Source organism: Amblyomma americanum, chromosome 2, assembly GCF_052857255.1.
Source record: "Amblyomma americanum isolate KBUSLIRL-KWMA chromosome 2, ASM5285725v1, whole genome shotgun sequence".
NCBI lineage: Eukaryota > Metazoa > Arthropoda > Arachnida > Ixodida > Ixodidae > Amblyomma > Amblyomma americanum.
In genome coordinates, this window is record NC_135498.1 from 20,565,930 (window position 1) to 20,576,462 (window position 10,533).

General features: G+C 47.5%; 2 protein-coding genes across 2 annotated transcripts; both read left to right on the forward strand.

Annotated features, from left to right (window-relative positions):
* The first annotated feature begins 1,298 nt into the window (after positions 1 to 1,298).
* Positions 1,299 to 4,205, forward strand: LOC144118382 (uncharacterized). Its single transcript, XM_077651333.1, has 3 exons — positions 1,299 to 1,653; positions 2,504 to 2,575; positions 3,011 to 4,205. Exons 1-3 carry the CDS (start codon positions 1,584 to 1,586, stop codon positions 3,706 to 3,708), a joined length of 840 nt encoding a protein of 279 aa, XP_077507459.1. The 5' UTR covers positions 1,299 to 1,583; the 3' UTR covers positions 3,709 to 4,205.
* Positions 4,206 to 7,708: 3,503 nt separating this feature from the next.
* On the forward strand, positions 7,709 to 8,291 carry LOC144118383 (uncharacterized). Its single transcript, XM_077651334.1, has 2 exons — positions 7,709 to 7,868; positions 7,987 to 8,291. Exons 1-2 carry the CDS (start codon positions 7,748 to 7,750, stop codon positions 8,184 to 8,186), a joined length of 321 nt encoding a protein of 106 aa, XP_077507460.1. The 5' UTR covers positions 7,709 to 7,747; the 3' UTR covers positions 8,187 to 8,291.
* The last annotated feature ends 2,242 nt before the right edge of the window (positions 8,292 to 10,533 follow it).

Sequence of the window (10,533 nt, forward strand, 5' to 3'; positions counted from 1 at the left end):
ATATATATATATATATATATATATATATATATATATATATATATATATATATATATATATATATATATATATATAATCTTGATGCCATAGGCAGCATAAGAGGGCTCTCGCAGTTTCCGCCCTCGCCGTTAGATGACGTTCTACGTCACACTTGCGGTATTACAGGACGTGCTACGTCCACTGGTATGGACAAGGGTGGCGCTGGTGAACGCTCTCAAGGTTCGCTTACACGCAAAAACATAAATACCCACGAAAGCAGCAGATTAGACAGCCGTACCAGCCGTGGTGGCTCAGTGGTTAGGGCGCTCGACTACTGATCCGGAGTTCCCGTGTTCGAACTCGACCGCGGCGGCTGCGTTTTTATGGAGGAAAAACGCTAAGGCGCCCGTGTGCTGTGCGATGTCAGTGCACGTTAAAGATCCCCAGGTGGTCGAAATTATTCCGGAGCCCTCCACTACGGCACCTCCTTCTTCCTTTCTTCTTTCACTCTCTGCCTTAGCGTTTTTCCTCCATAAAAACGCAGCCACCACGGTCGGGTTCGAACCCGACCGCGGCGGCTGCGTTTTTATGGAGGAAAAACGCTAAGGCGCCCGTGTGCTGTGCGATGTCAGTGCACGTTAAAGATCCCCAGGTGGTCGAAATTATTCCGGAGCCCTCCACTACGGACCTATTCGTTCCTATCTTCTTTCACTCCCTCCTTTATTCCTTCCCTTACGGCGCGGTTCAGGTGTCCAATGATATATGAGACAGATACTGCGCCATTTCCTTTCCCCCCAAAACCAATTATTATTATTATCCCTTATCCCTTCCCTTACGGCGCGGTTCAGGTGTCCAACGATATATGAGACAGATACTGCGCCATTTCCTTTCCCCAAAAAACCAATTACAATTATATATACAGCCAGCCGTCGCCGTAGCTCAGTTGGTAAGGCCATATGACTACGGAACTGTAATCGTTACAGGGAAACGCGCGCGGAGAAGAAACGTGCCTCACATCGTTTGCACGTGCCGTTATTATACATCACTCGATTTGCACTTTACAGGAGGGCTTCTGAGGACGTCAAATGTTTTCGAAGCAGCTGCCAGCCTACGTTTACCGGAAGGCGTAGTTGAAATTGTGGGCACCCCGCATCGAAATATTCGTTCCATTACGTCGCGGTTTGGGTGTCCACTGAGGTATGTGAGTCAGGCGTCACTTCCTTTCCTTAAAACAAATTTTCATTTCATTTTCCTTGCCTTACGGTGCGGTTTGGGTGCCCACCGAGATATGTGCGACAGGCGTCATTTCCATTACTAATGGTGTCTTCGACTGGTCGCTCCCGCGATCCGGTTTGGATCTGGCAGAGTGGGAGCCGCTCTCGCTCCGAGCGCATAGCGAGACTGGTCAAGCCGAATGGTCTGCGAATTCTTAGAGCGGAAGCGCAGGAGGCAGAAGGGGGCCGTCACTTCCGGAACCCCGCCGCGGCACCGCTGGTGTCAACACTCAACAGTAGCCGCACGTGGTCGCACTCAGTCTGCGTCGCAGTCGCCGCTTCTGCTTCACGTGTACCTGTCGCTACTTCGGCTGTCAGTCTCCGGCAAAAATGAGCGCCCCATGGGACCATTCTGGATATACTTCACCAGCCGAAGTCGTGTTGACTACAATGATCGACGGTAAGTCGGGCCTTATTTCTCTTCCGGACGAACAACGCGCTTCCGCGCCTTTTCGCAGCGGCGTTGTTTTGAGGGCTGTGGAAGTTTCTAGCGACGTACGACGCCGAAAGCAGCATTGTGGTTCTTTCCTAATATCGTGCGCGTTGGCGTGCGATTTCTAGTGTAAAAAAAAATGGACAATAACTTTTGCTATGGTGTGACTGTTTCCAACTTTGCGTTTTTTCCTTCCCTCGTGCTCCGTGCGTACGCACTGCACATTTTGTAGCAGCTCACGGAGGACGCTTGTGCACGTCTATTCCTAGCCTTACCATCTTCAGACAAACTTCAGTGCAATCTGTCTGCCCGGGAATGAATAATGGTCTTTGGTCGGCCGTTGGAATAAGCCTTCACCAATAACACTACTGGCGCGGCAGATAATTTTCTTCACGGGGCCAGCAGAAATGCGTAATCAACGTATGAAGTCCGTGTTCATAACACCCGTGTCAACTGCATGTCTAGCATCCTGCACTTACCTCGCGTGTCGCTACACAGCACACTCCCCGGGGTTTCAGCAGTGTGTGTCTGCGTGAAGCCTCTGAGTAAAAAGCGTAACTGGGTTGGCGGACACCTGAATCGTTCTGCGAGTAAACGGTGACGTCTACCTGCAAAACTGAGGCAGTTATGCGCCTTTCTTTTTCTCAAAAACAGCGCAAAGTTTAGACCCCTTTCATTTTGAGGAAAGGAAGGCCGTATAACTGGCTATCTGTGTCAGTGTGCCTAAAGAAATTAACGTGCTTTCGCGCAATATTTTGGCCTTGACAATGCTAAACTGCCAGTCATTTTTTTTTATTTTGATGTTTTCTCTATGCAGAGGAGGAAGACCATACAATGCCTGAAGTTATGGACTCTTCAAAGAAGCCGAACGAAACTGCGGTGTCAATTGGTTAGTTCAGATACTAACTTTCCTGAATGCATGTTAATACCATAGCAATTCAGATGCAGTTGGCAAACCTGAGTTAGCTACCCTGCATGCATCAAATCAATTCGTCTTTCTTCCACTGTTATGCTTTAATGGTGAAGCTGCATGCTTATTTTTATGTACCCACAAAGAGGATGCCTTCATTTTACCTGGTGTGGTGAATATGCCTGAAAAAAAAAATGAATGTAGAGAGCATGTATGCAATAATATATATCTGTTTGGTCATGCTTGAAAGTTTCACCTAGAGTTAAACAACATACATAAAAAAGGTCTTAATAAAGATAAATTTCCAGGTATAATGTATATTTAAACCAAATAAACAACACTCAAACTTAATTGTGAGACTGAATTCAAAAATGCCTAGAGAAGCTTGTTTCACCTATTTCTTTTCAAACGCAGCTTCATGGGATGAACGCCAAACAAAGCTGCTTCTGGACTACTATGCACGCTATGCCAGAGACGTGGGCCCACTCAAGAAATTTCGCAGCAAGCGAGCTATGTTCGAGCAAATTGCCTGCGATATGTTCGGCATTCTCGGCATTCATCGCACTGCTGTGCAGTGCGAAACACGCTTCAAGACAGTGTCAAAGCGGAAGAGGAACGAAGAGAAGCACAATAATACATCAGGAAATTCCCGCTGCCGCGTGGAATATGAGCAAGAGTTTGATGCCATAAAGGCTATAGATGACAGCTTGGAGCCGGAAGTCTTGCGCGGTGTGGACACCGTGAGGTATAAGAAAGCGTCGACTCGTAAAGCAAGTCCTCGACCATCAACCAGCGCAGACGTCCAGGAAAACTCGGAGTTCAGTGGTGATACCCTGTCTTTGATATCATCAGGGGGAGACTGTTCATTTGAAGCCGGTACAGATTCGCAGGACGAAGAGCCCAAGAAAAAAAGAGCCGACCGGAGGTTGCGCCCAAGCAACTCTAGAATGCAACACCTGCAGTTGTTCTTTGACGAAATGAACAAACTGCACAGGGAGAAAGAGAAAAAAAAGGAAGATAGAGAACAAAGGAAGGAGCAAAGGCATCAGGAGCTGCTAAAAGCTCATTCCGAGCATATGGCACTTTTGAAAACTCTAGCAGAAAAGGAGTAGCATCCAGAACTTAGTTTGAGGTGTACAGCCCCTGTCAAAAGAATATACCCCAAGGGGTTTGCTTTTAAGCTATTCAGTTGGGATCCCTAGCGCATTATTTGAGGAGACTGGCCTCCCTAACGCCGAGCGAGAAGCTGTATAACACTAGACAACACTCCCCGTGGCAGACTAAAACTCCAAGAACAAACTACGGATTACAAATGATTGCCTTCCAGTTGCCTAAACACCTAAACACGTTACATCATAAAAATATTGACATAATTAGTTCGCCGATCCGTGACCTTTGTAAACATTTCCTGTGTTTCAAAAATTAGTCTGCTTTTATAATCTTTTCATTTTTCCTTTTTATTCAGTGTTTGCATCAAAAGTTTGTAGTACTAATTTTGTTATTGTGATACTGTTGCACAATATGTATTCTTTGTTCCGCTGATGCCTTTGTATATGTAGGGGCCGAGGGCTCGTCAAGCCTTGCTGGCTTTTTTCCTCGGCCCTTTTCATCGTTGTGATGAATAAATCTCTATTATTATTATTATTATTATTATTATTATCTAGCAGTCCAAAGCTTGGGAGGACTGAGGACATGAAGCCATACCTTTTTTTGAGAGGTTATGGTCACTGAGGATGCATACAGGATGCCTCACAAGCAAACCCCCTTGGGCCGAATACTTTTGACGGGAGGTACATCTCCCGTCAAAACTGATTCTAATTTATTTACACACTTTTTCTAGCATGCAATAAATGTCTGCTCTGATCTCATTTTTCATACAATCGAAGCATGTCATTTGTAAAACGATTTGACAAGTAGTAGTAGTAAATGGTTTATTAAAATAATAACAAAAAGGAAGGAAAAGATTTTCGCTAGCCCCGGCATCTGCCATCAATACTGAAGCACCCGAGCTGGGGCAGCAGAAGTAAAGGATAGCAGGCCGAATGGAGAAATTAAATGAAAGAGGTGAGGGGACAGGAAGAGAGGATAAGGAGAAGACTTAGTATATACAAAAACTATTTATACAATAATATGTACAGGTTGCATGCGTCGTGAGTTCATGATGAAGCAAACTTGACAAGAAGAAAAACATTTGATGTGCAATAAATGTTTCTACAACAAAAACTTGATCTCTGTGAATGCAGCTTATAGGTTCTCGGCCAAGGAATTTCTCTTCAATTCGCCCAATCGGCGAAGAGCGCCTTCGCTTTCGGACACAGGCTGTCGACTTGCCCTTACCTCTGCTAGGCTGAGCCTGTTGTGAAGGGCAGCATCAATTCTTCTTTCTTTTCTCTCATCATCTGTCAGCAAATCATTGACGTCAAAGTCACCTCCATCCAAGCATATGTTATGGAGCACACAGCATGCTACGACGAACTTTGTTATTTTGTCTACAGTTGTAAACTCAACGTAGCGAAGCTGCCGAAACCTTTGCTTCAGCATTCCAAAAGCATTTTCAATGATCACCCTTGTAGTTGCATGGCACTGGTTGTAATTAGTTTTGGCTGCTGTCATCGGCCCGTAGTGCTTGAATGGCGTCAACAAGTGCTCTCTAATGGGATAAGCGGCATCACCTAAAATGTGGAATTTGTTGACTTCGCACAGTGTAGGCAAGTCTTCGTGCACCGGAGACAGCCTCAACACTCGTGCATCATGCACTTTGCTTGGTGGCCCGGTAAACACATCCATGAATTTTCCTCTTGCATCGCATATTCCTTGCATAGTTATTGACACCTGATCATGTCTATTTATGTAAGTAGACCTGATCTTGTTGCTAGGGCACCGTATTGGTATGTAGGTCCCATCAATACATCCAATGACATTTGGAAAGCCTGCAAGCTGGAAAAGACGAGACAGCAACAGTTACAATGGGAAAGCCAGGACCTTCACCGTGGTTGATCAATGAAACTGCTCAAGCATGGTGGTATAACTCTGTGGCAAATGGGGGAATTTAGTGACATGACAGCAGTGTGCAAGCTTAGGCAAAACCAACCGGTAACTAGTTTTTGCTTCTGAGCATTTTCTATTTGCCTCAGTTTTACATGTAAGAAAGGAGCATTCTTCAGCATGCTTAAGTCAAAAGCTAGAAAATTTAATGCATGAAATGCTTCAACATTTAAACATATGCATTGTTTACACTGCATTAAGCCCAAGGATCATGAACATGGCATTGGTGAAATCAGTTATTCAAAGTTTAACAGTAGGCTAAGAGGGATTTAAACACTCACTTTCCGGAAATCTTCAGCCAACCTGTCCTTATCTGATGAAAAGTGAATCACATTCGAAGCGATGTGGCACAGAAAATCCAGGACCCTATTTATGACCACTAGCTGGGTTGACTCTGCCATGTTGAACAGGACAGAACACTCTCGCATCGATGCCTTGTTGGCAGCATACCTGTTAAATAAATACAGTAATTATAATTTACCAAACCAGCAGTCACTATCAAACACTCTTGCAGTTACATGATGAATAGAATTCATGATAATTTAGTAGAGCTATTCTGAGCAAGCCTTGCTACATTTATTGTCTTTAAAAATTTGTTCATAGCATGTCCTTGTGTGCCAAATAAAAACATGCTGGGATCTAATAAGAGGTATCATCGATTTCTTTTTCCTCAGCACTCTTTTCAAGTGCATACAATACAATAATTTTATAGAAGTAACCAAGGCTCAATTTTAGAACGCGTGCTGTAGAAAGAAAAAAAAAGAAGTGGAAACATGCTGAGGGAGCTTTGAGCTCAAGTCAAGCTGCCGTTCCTTCGGGCAGTTTTTACTCAGCAACCACCTCTTTGATGGAAATAAACTCTATTATTATTATACTATAATTAAGCACATATTCAACTGGAAGAAACTATAGCAAACGTGAGTACGACATGAAAACATTAGTGAGATTGCATATCTTGTTTTGCATCCACAAACAGTCACACAGCTCAGAAAAATTTTTCATCTATCACGCGCAGTATTCGCATCCCCACCAAACGTTTCTCATTTTCTTGGTGCTTAAAATGAAGCTCACCAGACAAAGGAAAGAATGTGTTCCTCTGGCGTCTTTGCCGGAGAACCGCCGTGGTGTCTATTCGACGGGAAACATTCAGATTCCTCGAACATCGCAATGAGGTCATAGCATGCCTGGCGTCTCAGGCGGAAATTCCTGCGGAACTGTAAAACATCATTACTCATCGGACCATACTCGCGCATAAACACTTACCTCTTCTCCGGAGTAGTGTTTCACCACTGTGCAGACATAGTCAGCAACCTTCGGCACACACAGTGGCACGCTGAAGATTTCTTTAAACATCGCCTTGTAGACAGCACTGTCGTCCTCGTCTGAGCTGCTGCTGGAATCGCTGTTGTTATGTGCTAGATGTGACAGCAACACAGACGGCATTCCAAGCGTAGTTAACCGGCGCCTCTTGGACATTTTTTTTGTTTCACACAGCGCGGCCCACGCAAAACACAACTCAGCAAGGACGCTACAAATGCGTGACTACACCAAAAGCCGACACTTGCTTCTGCTGCCTACGAGTAGGGAACGCCGCGGTTAACTCGCACCGCTTCCGCGACGTAGCGGAAGTGGCTCTGTCACGTGAACACATCTCGGAGCCGCTCCGACTTTTTTCTCGGAGCGCGTCAGAGCGCTCTGAGCTGGAGGCGAGCGCTCAGAAACAACCAGCCGAATGTAGTCAGAGCGCCCGGTTTCGACCAGCCGAATGTGCGGCCGCCTCTCAGAGCGCTCTAGAGCGATCTAAAGCGAGCAGTCGAAGACACCATTAAATTGTAAAAGGCGCCATGACACGTCCTCTGTCCGCCTGGGCTGTACCGTGAGGGCGCTGCTCTCGCAATTGAGTAGCTTACTATGTTTCTCAACCAGAGGGCGCTCATTTAGCTGTCAGTCGTGCGTTCTGCCAAGAAAGCATCCACGCTGCTCAAGAGGTACACCGCTGACGTTAGTGTGCTCTCGGCCAACACCGCCTAGTCTGAGGGCTGTTGTCTCAGCTGCCCGAGATCAAAAGGAGGAGCAGAAGACGACGACGAAGGAGAACAAGCGTCCATGAAGGCGACAGTCTCGGCTTCCGCCGCAGCTATCATTCGACGCTTCATCACCCGGCGGCAGGTCCAGGCTCATCTACGTCGGGACGGGAGGCAGCATGGACGCTCAGCTGCAGATGCTGGTGAGTCTTCTAGCGATGCTCAGCTACCCGACGGGCATTTTCGAGATCGCCGCCGTGCAGGGCGTTTTCCATCCTTGGCTGTTGTGCGCGTATGCTGACCTACTCGCCCACTACCCAGGGCACGCTCCAGCAGAACGCCGAGGATGTCGGCGTCGGGACGGGGAGCAGCATGGACGCCGAGCTGCAGACGCCGGTGAACCAGCGAGGCTCAACAACCGGGCAGGCCTACAGGTGATCGTCGCCGAGCTGGGCGTTTCCAACCTGGAATATTGTGCGCTATTGCTGACCTGCTCGCCCACCAAGCACGGGAAGCTGTAGTAGAACGCCGAGGATGTGCGTAGCTACCGAGCATCTCGTGACAAGGTCGCCGACCACACCGGTGGCGGGCACGCTCGGACGACGGCCGCCTGGATATATTTCGAAGGAGGAGATACCGAAATTGCTTGCCGAAAAGCCTGTGCAGTATGCACGGTATCACGGCCCGAGTTAAGAGAGAACGATGACCCGGTCCTTTGGCCTGAAAGGTCTTCGGCCAATATTTGTGACGTTGAAATATAGATGCGTTATTCGTGTTCGGGTGTACGGCTTCCATTCTATAACAGTTTTTTTTTTTTGCGCTGGCGCCTGCTCGCGCCTCTTGCGCATACAATGACGCGGTCGGTTTCACTTTAAAATAGAAGCGGTTCAACTGCTCCTGAACGTGGTTAGAGAGCGAAAGCTGTGGTGTATTGTGCAACTAGACGCGGCTTGCCCTCTGACGTTGAATGCGTTCGGCACACTGGATAGGCAACGCGCCCACCCTGCCAGTGGCGGTTAAATTAATGGTTGATCGCGAGGGGTTGATAACCAAATGAACGCTGCAGCTTATTGCTGCAGTGGCGCGTGTGCTCCGCAAAGCTGTCAGCGCTGAAGCATGCAGCCCACATCTCCCTCTCCCGCCGCTACGTACTTACTTCAAAGCGCGATTGAGCCGTCCGCTGCCCTGGGGAGCCACTTATCCACCTTCCTTTCTTCAAAATCATCGGAGTCCGGAGCGTTTTCAACGCTAATGCCAATGAACACAAAGAACAGCGACAGTCTATAGATTAAGTGCCACGTTTCTGCTACAAGGGTGTGATTGCCAAAGCATGCAGCGCACATCTGTCATTACCTCCATGTAGTTTAACGCGTGATTGGTGGTGGTAGTGAAAACATTATTAGAAAGGGACAGCAGGTATGCTTGGATCAGCCTGTAAGGGACCGATTCTTAAAATCACTAGGTGGAGGGCCCTAAATTGGGACCACAGTGGCGGCAGCCTCCGCCCGGTGTCGCCCGACTAAGGTTTTTTGAGCCTCTAAGTCGTGGAAGCCGAGCATGTTCGCCTCCCAGTCCTCTCGGATTGGGTTGGGGATGGGTGAAATAGCTGGATCGGAGGGGCAGGCCCACACCATGTGATAGGTGTCAGAATACACCGCTCTACAGCGCGGGCGGCTGCCGTTAAAGGAGGACTTAAAATGTTTTCGTGCTACCGGGCACAGCAATTGGTGAGAAGACGGAGAAGGAGCCGCTCATCCGCCTCCTTCAGGACCTTACATAGGTGAAGGTAAGGCGATGATAATCTTGATAGTAGGTTGAAACATCTTGAAGGTATAGAGCGGATTAAAATCGTCTTCCTGATCGAGTGGGAGGAGAAAACAGCCCGGTGAGAGGGCGCATGGGTTGCTGCGTCTTGTGCCTCGTTTCCTGCCAACCCCTGATGAGCAGGGGTCCATATATGGTAACGATGTGTGGGGTTCGTATGAAAATTGAAAATTGGTTTTTGGGGAAAGGAAATTGCGCAGCATCTGTCGCACATATCGGCGACATCTGAACCGCGCCGTAAGGGAAGGGACATGCAGGGGGGGGAAGAAAGAAGAAAGGAAGAAAGAGGTTCCGTAGTGGAGGGGCTCCGGAATAATTTCGACCACCTGGGGATCATTAACGTGCCCTGACATCGCGGGTTTCGTAATTTCAGTAGTTTCGATAGGCTATGAAGAGAGTGCTGACTTGTTCGACATTCTGGCAGGCTCCTCGGCAGTCGGAGATTATGTATTTTGAATCGCGACCTCTTCTGCTTGATTTGCACTGCGGTTCCAGGGGGGAAGTTATGCGCCTTTCATTTGCTTTCGAAGAAAATTAAAGTGGGTTTTTAAAATTGGTTTTGAAGAAAGGAAATGGCGCAGTTACTGTCCTATATCAGTGGACACCCGAACAGGTTTGGAGGAAAGGAAATGGCGTAGTAACTGTCACCTGTATAGGTGGACGCGCGAACGGCGCCGTATATGTTTTGACCTCTGACTTTCTTGGTTATAACCGCAAGCACCGCGAAATCGTTACGAGGTAGCGTACCGAAGCTTTATCTTCAAAAAAAAAAACTTGTTGCGCAATTTCACGATGCTAGAAACGCAGACAAAAAAAAATTGTGTCTGCAATCCACGCTGTGAAGGTGGACGGAAACCGAAGGTGTGCTGTTTTCATTCAATTTTAGCCTGTCGTTATAAAGCAAATGCTTTAATACGCCAGCCAGCGAGCCATTTCGGCTAGCCGCGCACTTCAGCCGTATGCCGTGGCCGACGAATGACCTTGAGCCGCCGTTGCCTAGCAACACCACACACACGCTTCAACAGATGGCGCCGCCATCGACGC